The sequence below is a fragment of the Leptidea sinapis genome, chromosome 19, assembly GCF_905404315.1.
Source record: "Leptidea sinapis chromosome 19, ilLepSina1.1, whole genome shotgun sequence".
In the NCBI taxonomy this organism is placed as follows: Eukaryota; Metazoa; Arthropoda; class Insecta; order Lepidoptera; family Pieridae; genus Leptidea; species Leptidea sinapis.
Genome location: NC_066283.1, coordinates 12,765,324 through 12,786,141, shown reverse-complemented (window position 1 = coordinate 12,786,141; position 20,818 = coordinate 12,765,324). Strand labels below are relative to the sequence as shown.

Genomic DNA, 20,818 nt, shown 5'->3' with positions numbered 1-20,818 from the left:
CAATAGTTTTTGCAGCGCACGCAAAAACTATAGCCTTCCTCGATAAATGGACTACCCAACACTGAAAGAATCATTCAAATCAGACCAGTAGTACCAGAGATTAGCGCGTTCAAACAAACAAACAAACACTGCAGCTTTATAATATTAGTATAGATATTGACCAGCAATATAAGGTTGATAACATGCCAAAATTTATTAAATTATGTGCTGAAGTTGTTGTGTACTGCGCTATAAAAGTAAGTAGGGGTTTTGAAATGTCTCACGGGAACTCAAATTTTCCGGGATGAAAGTATCTAAGATGTTGTTCGGGGATATAAGGTATCATCATGCAAAATTTCAATTAAATCGGTCCAATAGTTTCAGGGATTAGCCCGTACAAACAGACAAAGCGATACAGAGACAAAAAAAAATCCAAAAAAGTGTCCAAGTATTGAGCCTTCTGGCACACCTAAATTAGCTGCTGATCCTGGGGAACGCTTTCCATCATTCACGTCGACTCTTTGGACTCTATCACTCAAATAGGAAGAGAGAAAATCTAAAACAACATCCCTAATACCATAGCGGTGTAGTTTTCTGATCAATGTGTCATGGTGTACACAGTCAAATGTCCTGGACAAATCACAGAAAACGCCCAGAGCATCGTGCGATTCTTCCCAAGCATCAAAAATGTGTGATATCAACTCGACACCAGCGTCAATGGTTGAACTACCCCTAGTAAAACCGAACTGTTTATAATGCAATAAATTATGCGAATTAAAGTGCCTTAACAATTGATTTAAAATTATTTTTTCGAAAATTTTACTAAACGTTGGTAAGACAGAGATAAGTCTAAAATTACCAGGGTCAGAACAACTACCTGATTTGAAAAGTGGAGTTATTTTACTGTGTTTCATTAAATCAGGAAACGCACCACAGTCGATACATTCATTGAAAATTAATGCAAGTTCGGGTGCAATCATATCAATTATTGGTTTAATTTTGCTATTTCGTACCACGTGATTAGAGCTATCTAATTTAGGTTGACGTCAAATCAACTGATTGAATCGCAATGATGTCAATAGAATGTCAAAAATTATATCAATTGAATCGTAAACTGATTTTGTTCGTTCATTCATTCGTACCATGAGGTAATATTTCAACCTAAACTTGATACCTTATGTGTCAAAGCGAGCGATTCGAAAAAAGTTGCTACTTCCTTAGAGGAAAGTGAATCGTGTTGTTAACAACTTTTAAAAAATAGTGAAAACATACAGAAAAGGAAAATTTTATCGATAAAAGATGAGATGAGAATACTTTATTGGACTTTTTTGTAAAACAAAATACTGAAAATAAATACCAAAAATTAAAATATTAAGGACGAGGCAGTAAGGGCCCGGGCTATAGCCTGTTCGGAAGAACGAATTAAGAAAATGCACTCTGTGGTCCTGTCAAATCAAACATCAATGGAGGCGCGTTCATAACTCGTTATTTTTTCGAAAACACCTAAGCAAACACTTAATTTGTATGTATTTTTAGTATTTTCTACGCAAAAAACCGCTAAAATCATATCATTTAGGTTTCGAAACGCAACGCATATGGTTCGAGTAAGAGAGACAAACTTATGCAACAACTGTAGAGCGTCATCTCTTTCTCACACCGCGGACCACAGACAAGTTAATTTCATTAATTCTTCTTAAGCTATCCAAACGCACTTCATGGTACTAATTCCAGTTTAGGTACCTAAACTGAAATGCATCGGAATCGCATCGCTTATTAAAAGTTGATGGTAGGCCCTCTGAGCTGCATACAGTTAGATTGACATTTTACAATACATTGTTGTAATATTTGTACCCTCTTAAGCTGACTGTGACGTATTGCTATGAAGTATGAAGCCTCTTTTATCGCAATCTAAAATAGTATTTTCTAATAGGATAGGATAGAAATACAGTAAACATCCCGATAACATATCCTTATAATGCGGTGTCATATTACTCGTTTTCAATCCGCCATATCCCGTATAAGGCGGGGATTTCCCTCATAGATATTTCGTAATGTGAAATTTATAATGATTTGTACAGTTCATAGATTTACACGTGTGTAAAAGTACGCGAAAGTAATAAACTAAGCGAAATTACAAAATTAAATTATTTTATTAAATTTTTGTATTAAATACTATAATAAAATAGTAAAACTAGGCAAAAAATTGGAAATACTTGTTACGACTTGTGATTAGTTATTATTACGAATTAAGAGGTCGTAAAAACGCTTTATACGGGAATAGCCCTATAACGCGGAACCACTCTACCGCGTTATATGGCCTGTATATTTATTTACCACAGGGAATGACAATAACATAAAATACTGCAACACATGGTAAATGGCACGAAGCTACATCAGTTCGTAATAAAAGTGAGGACAGTAGATACTTACATCAATGTTTTAACCTTTAGATAGGCTGTGACAGGGAACGCGTCGAAAAAAATAGCGGCGAATGTATTAAGCTTTTATGTTAGTGGCTATCTAATTGTTGAAAATCGCTCATTTTCCATGTGCTCAGTTTTCGTGAATTAATCGCGCGCGCGAGCGCGTATCTATGCGTATTATTTTACGTGTAGCAAAAGGTGATGAAATATAGTTAGGGTTATTTTAGTGAGTTTATCTGAAAGCTAGTGAAGCAATGTATTATAATAAGTCCAAATTATTTGATTTGTAGCTTTATTTTTTTTACACAGACCTTTATTTCGGCAAAAGTTGAAAAACAGTTATATTTTGGAATAAACGAGGATTTTCAAGGAAAGGTTTCAAAAAAATTTGAAAGGAAAGCTGGTTATTGGGCATTGGGCGGAACAATCCTTTGCCGTTGTAACATTAATCACAGAACTGGTATAAAGTCAAATAAAACCATCAATTATATTATATTTTAAAAATATTTATTAAATTTATTACATCACACCATTATGATCACGTATTATTATTAAACCTAAAGCACCATTATATTGACATAAATTTTATAAATATAAATAGCGAAAAAGAAAATAATATAAGTTTGTAAGTTTAAGACTAAGTTTCACAAGGCGAGATTCGGAATGCTATAAATTCCAGAAAGGTAGGAATAATTTACATTAAAAAATAAATAAACATACATACATACATTTTATATAGAATATTTTTTACACACTAAAATCATGCACAAAAATGCATGTTTGTAATATTGCAATTCATTGCTTATTAACCTCAATATCTATAATGAAAAACTGAGATTAAAATAAATATTTTAATTATTATAGTAAGTTGAAACAATTTCTTATTTTGGATAAGTAATGTTTACTATTTAATAACACTTGGAAACATAAATTATACATGTATATTATATCTTAGATTAAGGATTGCCCTCCGCTGCACTCCAATTAGATACCGCACTACCTAAGAACAATTAGCTTTTTTATTACGGCAACTATTAGATGCTTGGGTGCGCGGCATCTTGACACTCAATGGCATCTTGACACTCAATGGCATCTTTCAAATTTTGTAACATACCTACGCTTTGTGTTATTTTACATTGAAGTAAATAAAATTCAAAATACTTACTGATGATATGTGAACACAGTGTCTTTCTTATTTCTTGTAGTTTTATTTTTACAAAGTTTTACTCCGCAACCCGGCATTTAAGGTTCAATTATTAGCAAAGTTTAACAGAACATGTGTGTCACAAATTGTTTGAGATAGTCAGTATTAGTTTCCGCACTTTGTGACCACGCTTGCGGTATCTAGTTTGTAGCGCAGCGGAGACCAAACCGTAATGTAATATATTAAAATAGACTTTTCTACAAACGAAAATATATATAAATGGAATGAGATAAAATGCCTACATAACATTTCGAAAAAACGGAACTTTTTTAATATAGCATTATTAATATCATTAGAGTTTAGACAATTAAAGGAATGTAAAATAATACAAACGCAAGAAGTTATTCAGTCGTTATACTAATTATTATTCATTTATTATTGTTTGAATTTCTTTCAAAAATATATTCTTAAATATTTGAAGCGATCTACATCAACATTTATTAAAAAATTCCAAAAATATCACAAGAATTATAAGTAGGCCCTGCATTGTTTGATAAAATTAATACTTTTTTCAAATACCTTTTTTAATAGTTATTTTACTAAAAAAACGTGTTATACTTACCTACTCATATTTGTATTGTTATTTTTTTCAACATTAATTGACAGAAGCCACTGTACACCCTCATTAATAATAATTTTATTTATTTAGATTTTAGAGCATTGTTAACGAGATCATCAGCCCAAATTAAAATACAACAAAATGAGAATATTAAAATCATTTTTGAATAAACTTGATTACAAAAAAAGGTTTATGGAAGAAAATCGGGTCGGCCTCCATTTTATATGCAGTAAGCACCAAGAGTATGGATTTGATAAAAGTATATTATATTGCAGTAATTAAAGAATTTTTGAAGTTATACTTCTATAGGTGCGTTACGAAAAAATGATGAGAGTGAAATTTTAAGATGCGCGCGCATCACTGTAACAAAAGTAATAGGGTGAAGTTGGTTCCTATAATTTTCTGTAGTTTGCAGCATTCGTTTTTTTTGGTTTTTTCCTCCAATATTAGGATAGGCAAAGGGTTCAAGCCCGTACCGCCGTATTCGTTATTTAGTAATAAACTATCAAAGCCACCGTTGCAAGATTTTTACAAAATTGTTCTTTCTACAAACGTTCACGAGGAATAAATCATTTTGCTTTGTTAGGCCAAAGAAGTACAACTTCTTGTGTGCATACATAAGTACACACACACTTTTATTTTATGAAATTAACGCACGAGAGGAGCAGGATGTACAGCTGGATAGACTCAGGATTCTTGAAAAAACCAAAAATTCGGCACTACAATTGCGCTCGTCACCTTGAGACATAAGACATAAATAATGCCATTAGCCAACATAACGACGATATAATAAAAAGGAATAGTTAGTTGTACAGTTTGTAAATGTTGTTATTTTTGCGTAACTGACAAGAGTTGTATAGGTTATTCTTGATCCATCGGTTTCCATTCTGCATCAGATCTGAGAATCACGACTTCTTCTTCAGAGTCAGTATCCGAGGGTGGTATGTCTTCATCATCGTAGTAAGGCTTTCTCACTATATCTGTGATTGAAAATATTATTTTAATTATTTTATTTATGGATCTAATATATTGATAATAATTCGTATTGTATTTTTTTGAGGAAGAAAACGGGCAAGTGCCTGAACTGCAAGACCAGAGGTGATAGAGCAGAGTGCACCACAAGAAAATACTCTATGGTCGTCAACCATTCCCACTTCAAAAAGCCGTGTCGTTTCGTTAAGGGAACACTACAGGCGACAGTTTATTCCACAACGTAGCTGTACGAGGTGAGAATTTTCTTGAAAATCCGCTAGACCATAGATAAGAGTAATAATAATATACTGACATAGATAGGTAACTCGGCACTTTTATTACCCGTTATCTGGACGCCGGATAGTGAAACTTTTCCTACGTGTGTACTGAGTATTACAGTCTACATGAATGCGCGTGTGTAAAGGTGTATTTATCTAAATAATAGTACAAAAATGCATTGTTTTTTCTATTTACTATTTTGTTGCATAATTTACTTCATTTAAAATAACACTTAATGAAGTACCTATTACTAAAAGTTCTCTGTGAGTTAATCCACGTAACATAGAGTATAAGTATTTCAAAATGTGAAAAGCACAAGTAAGCAGTAGCTGCTCTCAAGCAGAAGCCATTTGCAATAAATAAAATATTGTTTTTTAACAGTTATAAGAACTGTCAAACTCCGTTTCTACATCGGCATACAGATGGCGTTAGTTTCAGAGAAAACATGAATGTTCCAAGTTACCATGGCATGCGGTAGGTACAACAGCGCGGTGCGGTGTAGACTGACCAGCCTAGCGAAACTCTAAGAAAAAAGTGATTCACTCGATTGTATGAAACGTGCAGTAATTGATTGACTGACAGATGACGGCTATAATCTTGTAAAAAACGGACATAGCCGAAATCCACTACGTTCTCAGCAACTGTTCGCTTTCAAACTTAGCCGGATTATACTTCATCGCCATATTGTAATTACTATCTCATACTTATGTCAAATCTCACTGCACGTTTCATACGAAACTAAATTTAAATTTTCACTAAGGCAGCCTCTTAGCACGTAGTATTTACATCCTCTCTGAGACTGACCTAATGTAGGTATAAATTATAATGAGTTGTTCTTAATTTTTCGTAAAACACTGCCATTGCAGTATTTTGTGTTTTGGTTTGTAAATGTAATTTCCATGAATAACGTCACCCGTCACTGTAAGATGATACATACTGAACCGGTCTTTAATCCAGCTTGATAACGTCACCCGTCACTGTGAGGTGATAAATACTGAACCGGTCTTTAATCCAGCTCGATAACGTCACCCGTCACTGTGAGGTGAACCATACTGAACCGGTCTTTAATTCAGCTCGATAACGTCACCCGTCACTGTGTTATGATCAATACTGAACCGGTCTTTAATCCAGCTCGATAACGTCACCCGTCACTGTCAGGTGATCCATACTGAACCGGTCTTTAATCCAGCTCGATAACGTCACCCGTCACTGTGAGGTGATCCATACTGAACCGGTCTTTAATTCAGCTCGACCGCGGGCATCATTTTAAGGTTCTATTTATGTTTTAACGTGCAGTACTTATAGATATAGTATATTACCGTAAGCGCTCGGGTCACAGAGCGGACGCTTGTCGTCTGCGGGCAACTGCGTGAATAGATAGTCTCGACGCGCGGCGCCCCCTGCCGCGCCGCGACCGAAGCACCACGCGGCTCCCATTACGACGCAGACACCGATCACACCTGGTAACATTTCACGGTACATTTATACATATCGTAGAAGTGAAGTAAAAATCGAATGAAAACAACGGGCACCAAGAACTCAGTGGGCCTTTAACATTTAAATTGTAGCACAAGAAATATATGAGTGGCGATCAAGTCAATCAGGTTACAGTAGACTCCACCACATAAATGTTTTAGCTAATTCTTTTGAATTTCGCAACACGCATTTTGTTCATTTCCTGGGATCCTGTTGTATAGATTATTTTAACCGGTGCTTCCCTGGGACATAAAAAAATGGGGAAATCCCAGGCCCAAGGGTGTCGTAAGAGGCGACTAAGGGCATTTACCAGTGGGAGGCTTCTTTGCACAGGATGCCGGCTATATTATGGTTACCACGATGGCGCCTTTTCCTGTTTCGGTCTGAAGGGCGCCGTAGCTAGTGAAATTACTGTGCAAATGACACATAGCATCTTATGTCTCAAGATGACGAGCGCAACTGTGATACCGCTCAGAATTTTTCGGATTTTTAAGACTCCTGAGCGGCAGTGCATTAAATGGACAGGACGTATCAATTACTGTCAGCTGAACGTACGACTGGTCTCGTCCCTTATAGTCATAAAAAAAGGAAGATTGAAATACTTACCACGACAATTCAAAGTTCAAACATATGTCTTTCTAAGGGTCAAATAGAGATATTTCGGCCAGACAGAGACAGTTCTGACTCTCTTACTCATTGCACTCTATATCTGACGCCTTAACAGTAAATCCCCGATCTGATCAAACTTAAAGTTAGTCCGTGTGCGTTCGTATGATAGTTACACATAAATAATACGTTCTACAAACATATTATTATAGTTTCTGTTTTCTTTTTTTGAGGACAAACAAAATTATGATATAATTTTTATTTAAAGTATCCTACACCTCCAAAAGTATTTAAAAATCCATATAATCCATATCCTAAACAATAAATTACCGGCAACCATTACGAAGACTAATCTCGACATGCCGAGCACGGCGTCATCTCTCTCCAATTTCAACAGAATATTCGGAGTCACGTTATCACTGCTGCTTATCTGTAAACAAACCAATATAAATGTACATTTAATCTTCTCCTGGATATATCTGCATATGATATGGACACTAGTAATTAACCACTAACGCGCATAAAACGATAAAATTAGAATTAGCAGCCTATATAAATTAGAATTAGGGCATAAAAAGAATAGGGGAGTCCCAGGCCCATGGGTGTCGAAAGAGGCGATTAAGGGATTTTTAGACGTGGGAGAGTCACGCAGCCGTCTTTTGACGTCAGCACAATCGGGCCAGACTCGTCCGGGTTAATTACCACACTCGCACAGAATACCGGCGTGAAGTAGCGGCCTAGTGCCGCTATGTTTCGTATAGGTTAGTGTCGAGGACCGGAGGCCATTCCCCCCCCCCCCTTCCCCAACAAAGATTATGAAAGCGGTCCCTAAAGAGATAGTACCCCAGGAGGGTACCGGCTCTACCAGAGTCGGAGAATCCCTCCCCGAGCACTCTAGCTCGGGCTGTCCTTCGTATTCTGGGGAGGGCACAGTACCGCGCATGACCAAGGACAAACGAGGCAGTAACACCACGGCACCCCGCTCCACACTCAACGTGGACTTTTGCAATATCAGGGGAATTCACTCCAACTTAAACGCCGTCCACCGCCACCTTGAGACGGCGAAGCCGGCCTTGTGTTTCCTTACGGAGACGCAGATATCTGATACGTCATATTTAACGTACCCCGGGTACAAAATTGAGCACAATTTTTTGCCTCATGCCGGGGTATGTGTGTACATTAGGGAGGATAACTGCTGTCGCCGTCTCGGCAATTTTGAGGGTAGGGACATGTCCACTCTCTGGCTCCGCGTAGATTTAGAGGACGCATATGGTAACGCAGAAACCGATCATCTCATGGGCTGCGTTCAAGCGGCAATTGACGACGTGCTTGCACAGATCCCCTCCGCTGAAATTGTAGTCTTGGGTGATTTCAACGGGCACAATGCCGAATGGCTTGGATCACGTACCACAGACTACGCAGGGCGATCTGTGCAAAATTTTGCATTGGCGTACGGTCTCTCCCAATTGGTTGCGTCGCCAACGCGGCTCCCGGATTTGGATAGCCACATCCCACCAGCGACCCGCCGCGTTTGGCACTGCAAGTCAGCAGATTGGGATAGGATGCGTTCCTTTTTTGCATCCTACCCTTGGAGCAGGGTTTCTTTCCCTTCGGATGATCCTAGTGCCTGCGCCGTTGCAGTAGCCGATGTGATACTACAGGGCATGGATATTTTTATACCAAGCTCTATAGTACCGATCGGTGGCAGATCACAGCCCTGGTTCGATGCGTCAGTTAAAGCAGCATCTGACTGCAAAAAACAGGCGTATCGAACTTGGGTTGCGGCGCTGGGCACAAAGGATCCGAACTGTTCTTAAGAGGAAATACAACCGTGCTTCCAGATTTTTTAAGAGGCAAATCGCCCGTGCAAAGTCAAAACACGTCGTCAAAATCGGCGAGCAGCTTTCCAGTTCGACCGGAACACGCAAGTTCTGGTCGTTGTCGAAAGCTGCTCTTGGTAACTTCAGCCAGCCGTCCATGCCGCCATTGCACATGAGGAATGACACCCTGGGCCATACGGCAAAAGAGAAACCCGATCTCCTGTGCGCTCTTTTCGCCTCCAACTCGACTCTTGACGACAACGGAAAAACACCGCCGACCATCCCGCGGTGTCAGAGCTCTATGCCTGAAGTACAGTTCAGACAGAAAACTGTTAGGCGAGCTCTGTTTTCGTTGGACGTCAGGAAGTCGAGCGGGCCGGATGGCATTTCTCCAATCGTGCTTAGAACGTGTGCCCCTGAGTTGACGCCGGTGCTAACGCGTTTATTCCGGCACTCTTATTCCAAAGGCGTAGTCCCTGACTCATGGAAGTCAGCCCTTGTCCATCCGATCCAAAAAAAAGGAGACAGTTCGGATCCGGCAAACTACAGGCCTATTGCTATTGCCTCCCTGCTCTACAAAATCATGGAGAGCATAATTAGCCGTCAGCTCTTGGTATACCTAGAGGGTCACCAGTTGATCAACGACCGACAATACGGCTTTCGCCATGGTCGGTCGGCAGGTGATCTTCTGGTATACCTAACACATAGATGGGCTGCGGCTATTGAAAGCAAGGGGGAAGGCCTGGCAGTTAGCCTGGATATAGCGAAGGCCTTTGATCGTGTATGGCACAAGGCACTCCTCTTAAAACTTCCATCATTTGGGCTTCCCGAGAGCTTGTGCAAGTGGACCTCCAGCTTCCTCACTGGGCGCAGCATACAGGTCGTTGTCGACGGACATTGCTCGAACCCGCAGCCCGTGAAAGCTGGAGTGCCCCAAGGCTGAGTGCTATCTCCTACGCTGTTTCTTCTGCATATCAACGATATGTTGGACACCTCCAACATTCATTGCTATGCAGATAACAGCACTGGTGATGCCGTATACACGGGCCATGCACGTCTCTCTCGGGAAATCGTCGACCAGTGCCGGGAGAAACTTGTGTCTTCTATCGAGTCCTCTCTTGAGAAGGTCGCGGAATGGGGTAAATTGAACCTTGTCCAATTTAACCCCCAGAAGACTCAAGTTTGCGCGTTTACCACTAAAAAAACCCCATTTGTCGCATCACCGCTCTTCGACAACACTTCCCTAAAAGCCTCACCTAGTATCGGAATACTGGGTCTTGAAATCTCGAGCGATTGCCAATTCCGTGGCCATCTGGAGGGCAAAGCCAAATTGTCTTCAAAGAAACTGGGCGTCATTAATAGAGCACGACAATACTTCAAGCCGGCCCACATTCTAGCGCTGTACAAAGCGCAGGTCCGGCCACACATGGAGTATTGCTGTCATCTCTGGTCTGGCGCACCCCAGTATCATCTCGATCCATTTGACCGCGTGCAACGCAGAGCAGCTCGAATTGTCGGGGACCCAGTACTCTGTGAACGGCTGGATCACTTGGCGTTGCGTAGAGACGTCGCTTCATTGTGTGTCTTCTACCGCATTTATCACGGGGAGTGTTCCGAAGAGCTGTTTTACCTAATTCCTGGCGCCGAAACCCACCTTCGCACGACACGCCACAAGTTAGGATATCATCCTCACCATCTGGATGTGTGGCGGTCCTCCACAGTGCGGTTTACAAGGAGCTTTCTTCCACGTACTACAAAGCTGTGGAATGAACTTCCTTGTGCGGTGTTTCCGGGACGATACGACATGGGTACCTTCAAAAAAAGCGCGTACAACTTCCTTAAAGGCCGGCAACGCCCCTGTGATTCCTCTGGTGTTGCAAGAGAGTGTGGGCGGCGGTGATCACTTAACAACAGGTGACGTACGCTCGTTTGTCCTCCTATTCCATAAAAAAAAAACAATTATGCTCAATGTTGTAACCGTGGTTTGTTAAATATGCTGTATCGCTCGGTCGCGATGACATGCGCGGTTCTGTGGCCTCCCCAGAGTACAATTGGCAGCCCGAGCGAGAATGCTCGGGGAGGGATTCTCCGACTCTCGCAGATCCGGAAATAAGAATCAAAGAATCCTTTTTTGTTATTTTCTTAACTTCCATTACACACTATCCATAAGTGTTTTATTACAACATCTATTTATATATAGAATATTTTATTTATTTTTCATTCAATAATTATAAAAGGAAACTGGCGATCCGAACCGGCTTCGTAAGTTCGGGACAGTAGACCATCGTCCATCAGTGTCGTATCAGCCTGTTACGTCGAGCACATGGCTTGTATGTTCAAACTACTTGAAGTGTTGTTTCAAATGAAATGTCTCAGTTCTCATTCTGAGATGAAAGAAAAATGGTGAGAAGATAAAAATAATATGAAGCTATGTAAAGTAGTTAAAAGATTAATAATTAATTACCTTGACATGTTTACTGGTGGAGACATATCCATCACTTTCAGCTACAATTCTAACTTCCCGGCCCATGTAAGTGATGGGCAGACTAACCACAAACCTGCCATTTTCGTCGCTGCTGTTGTGGAATAATATCCGCTTAGACTCCAGGGGGTATACGCTTATTATTGCGTTTAGCGGAAGACTGTCATGGTCCAGCGATAGACCTGAAATTGTAATATATCATGGTGTACAATTTTGGTCCAAGCATTGATCCTTGCGGTGTCCCAGAATTTGTATTGAAAATATATTATATGAAAGGCATTATGCGAATCGTTTTATTTGATATCTAAAAATTTTTCCCGAATAGTGGTAATAGTGAACTTGTTTCAAGGAACAAGGCTGAATAAGTCACTTTAAACAGTCATACGTGAAAATTAACATACCTGTAACATACGCCAGATCAGGATTGTTGCCAATGTTTAGAGGTTCAAGTTGCCCGCGGACATGTTCGGCATTGACTCGCTTCAAAATAATATCCTTCTGTTTTATTTGGCCCTCCAAAATACGCCACGTCAATGTCTGTACAACATAAACTTATAATTAATAAAAAAATACTTATTTTATGTATTTGTTCTATAATTATTGTTGTTGTATCTATTGCTTCTTCACTTCTTACTGTTTCCATCACAATATATTTTGTAATAAGTCTTTTATTACCCCTTATTTATATACGCTCAAACGTCTCAGGTAGTCCGGTCAATATAGACCAAAAAATGAGAGTGAAGGTATATAAAATCCCAAAAAGCTGAAAATCAGTAAAATTGTTCAAAACATAACTATAAATATGTAATATTTAAAAGTTCCCCATAATTCCCGTGTATGGAAAAAGAAAATTTTTCAATGTCAAAGGTAAAAAAATGAGTTTTTCGCGAATTTCAGCAAAACGGTAAGTTTTATCATAAAAGTACCTTAGACAAAAATTGTAGATCATAAAATTATCTATAAAAAAGGTATGAACTCTTTTTTTCCTACGAGCCACCGTTTCTGTGATAGGTACAACGATTCAAAAAGATTTATGTTTTGAACAAATTTACTGATTTTCAGCTTGTTGGGACTTTATGCACCTTCGAATGTCTAATTTGACTGGACTACAGAACAGAGCAAGTCGATTCTCAATGGGCTCTCGTTGGAATTATGCTGGGCTTTCTTGTATTCAAATTTCAAAGAATTTTAAAATCCTCTTTAGTGTAAGCGGTACTGCTGTGTATAGTTAATTTGTTTAGATAAATGTTTGTGTGCTGTAAATAAACCCCGAAACCTCGCCCATATTTCGGGCTTCCTACCGAATAAAAACCTTTGCCCTGTGCTTCCCCGGGGCGTAAAAAGAATCGGGTAATCCCAGGCCTAAGGGTGTCGTAAGAGGCGACTACGGGCTTTTTGAAAGTGGGAGAGTCACGCTGCCATCTTATGACGTCAGCACATTCGGGCCAGACTCGTCCGGGTTACTTACCACACTCGCACAGAATACCGGCGTGAAGTAGCGCCCTAGAGCTGCTATTTTTATGTCTTATTACCTACCGCCCCAATATTGCCCATATTAAACATAACAAATTCAAACAAATCCCGTAAGTGTAATACTTAAGTGTGACCAGGCGATAATTATGTAACTATTACAGATATCAAAAAACTGATATCGAAAGTACATTAACCAAATCAGTAAACTGACATCAATAACTTTTTTTTAAATCAAACTTTGTTAGGTTTATAAACAATTTTACAACCTTTAATATCAGTACTAAGCTAAAATAACCATTTAAAATAAATAAACTAAAACCTAACTTAAACCTTTACTAATCTCATAATAAAAGCGTTTAATATAAATTTTGTATATTTCTCACTGACCTCTACTATATACCACTGGACTGACGGCTGTCAAAGTGCTTTTGTGGCAGTTTGATATTCGACATTTTGGCGCTGTTGGCCGTGTAGCGAGGGTCTGCGGTACTAAAACTATTGAAGACAACCTCAGCAAACATAGATAGATGGTGGGAAAATATTTACAAAAAAATTGTGTACTTTATTAGGTTGATTCTTGAAGTATAAATAACACGGAAAACGAACGAAATTAATTCAAAACGCAAAATACTTCAGAGTATTGTACGTTCCTTTGCAGCCATTTATTATACGTCAAAATTTGTTCTCTGGACGCTCACGAGTGGCGCTTCAAATAGGCACAAAAAATTTGCTGTCAAACATATGGTACAGCCTATCGAGTGGTATTTATACAGGTCAGTGATACTTCTCGTTAAATTTATAAAATGTTAATTATAATTATTAAAATTAAAATTTTACTTCATGTTAATTTTACTGATTAGATAACGTACTTTTTTAAAGTTTCTTGATCTGTAATAGCTACGAATCTATCTGTCATTTGTTGGTGAAAAATTAATTCGAAAGGTTTTGCGATAGTAATTTAGACATAATAAGGGTTTAAGTATTTCCATGGCTATAGTAGTACCTGTTCATGGTAGGGTTCGCACCGCACGATTACACGATAGTCGCCAGGCGGCAGCATTAGGTGATAATGTGCCAGATTACTGGTGACGTGGTAGGGCCTGGGCATGCCTGAAATTGTCAACGTCGCAGCCCTGACTGGACCACCGTGCTCATTCTTTATGTATCCTTTTACACCTGCAAGATATATAAAAATGAATTGCTGTTCGTTATTCTCGCTAAAACTCAAGAAAGGCTGGGCCGGTTTGGCAAATTTTGGTTTTGAATTATTTGTGGAAGTCCAGAGAAGGTTTAAAAGGTAAATAAATATAAAAATTTTCGGAATTTAATAAAAACAACAATTTTGTTCCTTTGATGTGTCCCCCGCCGTTCAGAAATCAAATTGAAAGAATAGTTTAAAATGAATAACTAATTAGATTATTCTTAATATCGTATTATAATAATTCTTCGTATCTTTCTAACTTTCTCAGGAGGTAAAATACAAAGTTAATTTTAGCTACCTATAGTTGGTAGATTAACTACAGCTATTAACTAGTATACAATACAATTTTCTTAGTGTTATGTTACAATTAGTAGTTCTAAAGTATAGGTCAATTATGGTGAAAATAAAAATTACAAAAAATACTCGGAAATTACTTCTGAAACATAGAAATTATACTATCGCTACAATAAAAACAAAATAAGAAATGAAAGTACAAATTATAAATTTAACTTATTAATTAAAATAATGGAGACGAACAAAAAGAAAAACTACTTATTTAACAAATGCAGATTGAGTTTAGTTCAGAGACCAGCTATATGTTTAACAACACTTTCTTTGAACCTGACCAGCCCACTACCGAAATTTGAAATTATTTGAAATGATTTATTTGTATGAATCGTGGTAACATAAATGTTAACAATTATTTGGTGTACAGCACAATTCGCCAATATATCGGCATACAAATATTTGATGATTTTGTCAGTATTGGAATTTTTATATTTATACGTCACTAATAAACATTTCACAGTTTTAATTCAATAATATAGTAGGTACCTCTCAAAAAATTATATTTATATACTATTATTTTTGGCTAAAGTATTCTTTTAAACTATAAAAACATTTATCTATTAGCCATAATTTTAAATTTTTATATATTAATATTTTAGGCATCTCTCTAATATTCTTTGGAAGGTGGTTGAAGACCCTAATACCATAACATTTGCGTTATTTTGATGAAGCGCTGTTCTACAGTATGGCATCAGAAGGCGAGTTGGATCTCTTAATCCTAATATGGAATAGTCCTTTGCTGGTTTAAAAAGAATATATCAAGTTCTGAATTCTAAAACAGTTGCTTATTGCCAAAATAAAAACACCCAATGTCCTTATAACCACCATCCAAACAAGTGTTGTAATGAAATTCAGTACAATATCATCCGTTTTCATAATAACACTCCTGTGGATGATATTATGATTACAAGGACTGGCTTTTTTAATGTTAGCCATAAGCTAACTGTTTCAGATTCTTTTATAGAGGATTCATATTATGGGTGTAGATAAAGTCTCAAGCCCACATTCGTGTTTTAATACCCCTTATTACATAACAGTTGCATAAATAACTATTACGCCACTGACACACTTTATAGGGATGGGATATTCACATATTTCCATTTGTGGCATTTAATGGCATAAATTTTGGGAGTCAACGACCACAATCAGTTCAAGGGGACTTGGTTCTTTACAGAATCAAGTATCTAAATCGTTTTCATAGAATTTATTTTATATAATGTAACTAATGAGAGGCTCCTTTGCGCAGGATGCGGTCTCTCACGGTTGTCTGCCAAGCAGTAGTATGCATCCACTATTTGTCAATTAGTCTGAAGGGAGCGGTTGGAGCTAGTGAGTTAACAATTTATGCCTGAAGATGTCAAACGTAATCGGAAAGTACAAGTATTTATTTTGTTACTTACCCGTATTAGCCATTTCGACAAAATTCATTATTCCTGGCAAATTTTCTCTCCATACCCAAGCAATATTTTCCTTCGAAGGCATCTTACAGCAACTCATCCCAGCCGATATTATGGGCACATTGAATCTTTCGAACAGCAAATCGATCAAGTTTCCATGCACCACGTTATGCTTCGAATTGCATTCGTACCTATTGCTCGCGATTCTGTTAGCCTGGTACTTTTGTGCGAATTTATCATAAATGTTTTTCGACAATTCTGGGAAAAGGACGTCATCATTTCCCGATCCGAGCTCTAGGATTACATCAAACTTTTCACTTTTCAACAGCTCCAGAAATGCTTTCTCTCGTGTGTAGTTAGAAAGAGGATTCATTTTATTTTCCTTAGTCAAAAATGTATACACGCTGTCCCCAAATTCTTCTTCTAATGGTTCAACATCGCATTTTTCGGTGCCATTATACCATTTCAATATCTTTTCGTAGAGAGGATCTAAGTTTGGTATGAAATGGAGTACGGCGTTCTGGAGAATTCTTCGATGAATTGGTTCGCCGATTTGGTACGCCGTGGATATATGTCGCGCAAAATTCAGTAACATTTCTTGCCCAAGTGGTTGCGAACTGTATAAATTGCTTATAAGAGCTATGTGGAATTTGGTTTCTTCTGGTGCACCGGCCTGAAACACCCAGTTTAGTTAAGTTAAAGTTTTTTGTTGTTTTTTTTTTATGAAAATAAGGGACGAGACGTGCAGGAAGTTCAGCTGATGGTAATTGATACGCCCTACCCATTACAATGCAGTGCCGCTCAGGATTCTTGAAACACCCAAAAATTCTGAGCGGCCCTACAATTGCGCTCGTCACCTTGAGACATAAAATGTTAAGTATCATTTGCCCGTTAATTTCACTTATTTCACTACGGCTTCAGACCGAAACACAGTAATGTTTATTACATTACTGCTTCACGGCAGAAATAGGCGCCGTTGTGGTACCCATATTCTAGTCGGCTTGCACAGCAAAGGAGCCTCCCACTGATGCATACGCTTTTGCAAAATAGTCCCAGGAAATGTATACAAAAAAGTGCGAAATTAAAAAAAGTTTAAAAACGTCTGTGTGGTAAACATGTGTCAATAACACAAATTACTTTCTAAATGTTATAAAAGTCTTGCGCCCGCTCTTCTCCGGTCTGAGGCATTTATTTTAGAATTTTTAGACTTGACGTTCAATAAGTGATTTTAAAACAATTGAATAAAAATATTTGAATTTGTACATGTATTCTAGAGATTTCCTTAAAAGTTATTTTATGTAAGTTGTAATACGATGTCAGATATTCTTTAAGTTATGGATATGAAATAAGAAAAAAAAATGTAGGATATACCTATTATATGTCACAAAAATAAACAGTGTCGAGTTTCAAATTACAGCTGATAAAAATTACAATTAAAGTGTACTTACGAATCTTAGCAGAAATTTATTAATGAGACGCAGTAAAATATTAGAAGACTTTATTACTACCTTATTCATAATGGTCCGCTAACTTTAAGCAGCCGCTAAGGAGTGTTTTTTTTCTCATTCTGTCTTAGGTCAATAGAAGGAGAAAGAGTGAGAATTAGGAATGCTTTCAGTTAGCAGACTATTATGAATAAGGGGGTAAGTCAATTGTTTTCTTCTGTTTTACTATAGCCGTGGAACTGTGTTACTAATTGAATAACCTACGTTATGCTGTCAAACAGCGTCTGATAAAAATGTGAAATTTATTCATTTGGGTTAATAAACAATAAATGACATAATGTGATGTATACACATCCATACCGATAACCACAATTTACTACAATTACAAAGGAGGTTATGTACAAGGTGATTCAGACCTAAAAATGTGCATATGAACTAGGCGCCAAGGGGGAGGGAGGGGGTCGACGAAGTGTGACACGTTTTTTTTTTCAAAATATAATATTTTATATCTAAATATTACAACACTAAATTTAAACTACATACCTACGGAACTTGCAAACATATTTTTTTTAGGATTTACTAATTTTCATGCCTTTGTTTTATCTAATGTTGATATTTATGTAAAATAATTTAAATGAAATGAAAAATAAATGTATTGAATTCATTAACTTCTAAATGTAGAATTGCGAAATATCGGTAGACATCTCTATAGGTAGAGGGTGGTCTCACAAATGTGGCAAACTGTGACATTAACGGGAAAGGGGGTCACAAAATCATGAAATTCATGTGACGTAAATAAATCAGCAAGTAGTAGAAATGCTTACATCATCAGTGATCTTGAGCTCGTGTAGCGTGGATGTGGTCAGACTGTCTCCGGCGCGGAACTCGGCGATGCTCGGGAACTTATTCTCAAGCTCGGCAAGTTCTGCGTACATCTCTAGCGGCGTGTGGTACCGTGTGTTGACTATGTTCTCGAGAACTCTAACAGATAATTCATAATATTTTAGTATTATTAATATACTAGCTGATACCCGTGACTTGACACATGACTGAGTAGGTAGTTGCAAAAGTGACAGCTGTCATAGAGGTGAGACTATGACACATAGGTAAATGACAGCTACAGATGCGTTACGTTAATACAGTCTTCTCCTCTTCTAGTATCTTACACAAATTTGATTTGTAACCAATATTTAAGAACGATGCTGGACTCGAACCCGCGACTTTCTTTCCAACTGTCTGCATTTTGCTATTACCTCAGAGTTGAACAAGATATATCAAAATTATGACCCATACGTACTCGAACGGTTGGCTCAGTTGGAAAGAGCGCTCGAACAAAAGCCGAGAATTCGCGGGTTCGAGTCCCGCACCGTTCATAAATTTTGGTTCCAAATTTAATTGGTATAATTTTTTCCAGAAGTAAGGGTTATCAAATTAAAAATAACAAATTATTCTAGTACCTTCTTATTTAGATTTCTATGATTACAAAATATTACCTAATAATTGTACGCTCTCTACACAAACCCGAGGAGATACTAAATTAAAACCCACCACATAAGAAAGAAACACATAGAATGGAGGCATATATAGCTTTTATAGGACATTAGTGAAGAGACAGTTAGAGCAAAGAACAAGACAGTAAGTGCATAGTACATTTATTAGTACAAGCAAAAGTTAAAAAAGAGGTTTTATAAAAATAATGCGTAACAATGTATAAAAGCAATCAGTCAATTTAGCGGACGGAATTTTATTACAATATGAATAATTTTACAACACAATTAACAATGATTAAACTATATTAGTTACTAGCTGACCCGGCCAACGTTGTCTTGCCATATCAATTATTTTTAGAGTTCTTGGACATTAGACATAGCCGAAGTTACTTCTTATTACATCAGCTACCTGCCAATAAAAATTCCGTCAAAATGGGTACAGCCATTTCAGCGATTAGTCTGAACAAACAGACAGACAGGTGGACAAAAATTGTAAATAATGTTATGTGTACCATATATATATTCCATATATATGTAGTAAAAAGCGGTTATTTCAATATTACAAACAGACACTCAAATTTTATTTATATGTATAGATGAAAAAAGTGTTTTATATATTGGTCCCTACGCTCGAGTATATATTATGATATTTATGTGGTATGATAAGGGACACGAGAGTGTCAAGATCACTGCATACTGTATTGATTTTTTTATGGCAGTAAGGGACAAGACGAGCAGGACATTCAGCTGATGGTAATTGACTGTTAGATAGTGACTTGTAAACGCCCTGACAATTACAATGCAGTGCTAGGATTCTTGAGAAATCCAAAAGTTCTGAGCGGCACCACAACTGCGCTCGTCACCTTGAGACATAAGATGTCAAGTCTCATTTGCCCAGTAATTTCACTAGCTACGTCGCCCTTCACCGACCAATACAATAATGTTTAGACATTACTGCCTCACAGCAGAAATAGGCGCCATTGTGGTACCCATAATCTAGTCGGCATCATATGCAAAGGAGGACTTTTGTCAACATATTTACATGAAAATAAAATTAAGGCAAGAAAAATGGTTACAGAAGTTTTGGCTTTCTAAATGACTTTTTAAAGTAATATGTTTATACCAGCGCATAGCGACCTATAATATCGAAAATACAATAATATAATAATTAGATATTAAAATATAACTTATTTACATAAATAAATTTATTACATAAACAAGGAGTTACAATTGTTTATATTAAATTAAGTTATTAAATAGTTTGCATCTTTTTAATTTATCTCTATAAAACTCTTTGTTAGTAGCAACTTAAAAATTAACAATATCAACTGGAAAAATGAATAATATTTTGTCTTCGTACATATACATGCTATGAAAGGTACCAAGGCAACATAATCCGCATGATATAAAACACAACTACATTCATTAGTGCACGCGTGCTTAAGATTTAGGATTATTAGCGTAAGAGCGATGTAATAAAATGCACCTTGCGGAAAAGAGTGACAATAGTTATTTATGCAACTGTTGTGTAATAAGGGGTATTAAAACATGAATGTGGGTTAAGCCTCGAGTGATAATAGTATCACATGAGTGTTTTAATACCTATTTATCAACAGTTGCATACAAGACTATATCTACACCCATAATATGAATCCTCTATAAAA

At 37.4% G+C, this 20,818-nt stretch overlaps 1 protein-coding gene and 1 long non-coding RNA gene across 4 annotated transcripts in view; both read right to left on the bottom strand.

Moving 5' to 3' along the window:
* LOC126969748 (uncharacterized) overlaps nt 1–20,818 on the bottom strand; it is a 304,380-nt gene that overhangs the window by 9,492 nt on the left and 274,070 nt on the right. The gene's annotated exons all lie outside the window — the stretch shown is intronic.
* LOC126969719 (carboxypeptidase D) overlaps nt 2,888–20,818 on the bottom strand; it is a 52,465-nt gene continuing 34,534 nt past the window's right edge. For 2 of the 3 annotated variants that reach the window (XM_050815269.1, XM_050815270.1), the window contains exons 15-22: nt 18,489–18,645; nt 16,223–16,892; nt 14,277–14,449; nt 12,202–12,337; nt 11,783–11,982; nt 7,829–7,928; nt 6,736–6,876; nt 2,888–5,145 (exon numbers count right to left, since the gene is read on the bottom strand). In XM_050815269.1, coding sequence (XP_050671226.1) covers nt 5,027–5,145; nt 6,736–6,876; nt 7,829–7,928; nt 11,783–11,982; nt 12,202–12,337; nt 14,277–14,449; nt 16,223–16,892; nt 18,489–18,645 — 1,696 coding nt within the window. In that variant the 3' untranslated portion in view covers nt 2,888–5,026. Of the gene's footprint in view, nt 5,146–6,735; nt 6,877–7,828; nt 7,929–11,782; nt 11,983–12,201; nt 12,338–14,276; nt 14,450–16,222; nt 16,893–18,488; nt 18,646–19,300; nt 19,564–20,818 lie in introns of those variants that run through there. The other variant, XM_050815271.1, reaches the window with a different exon arrangement.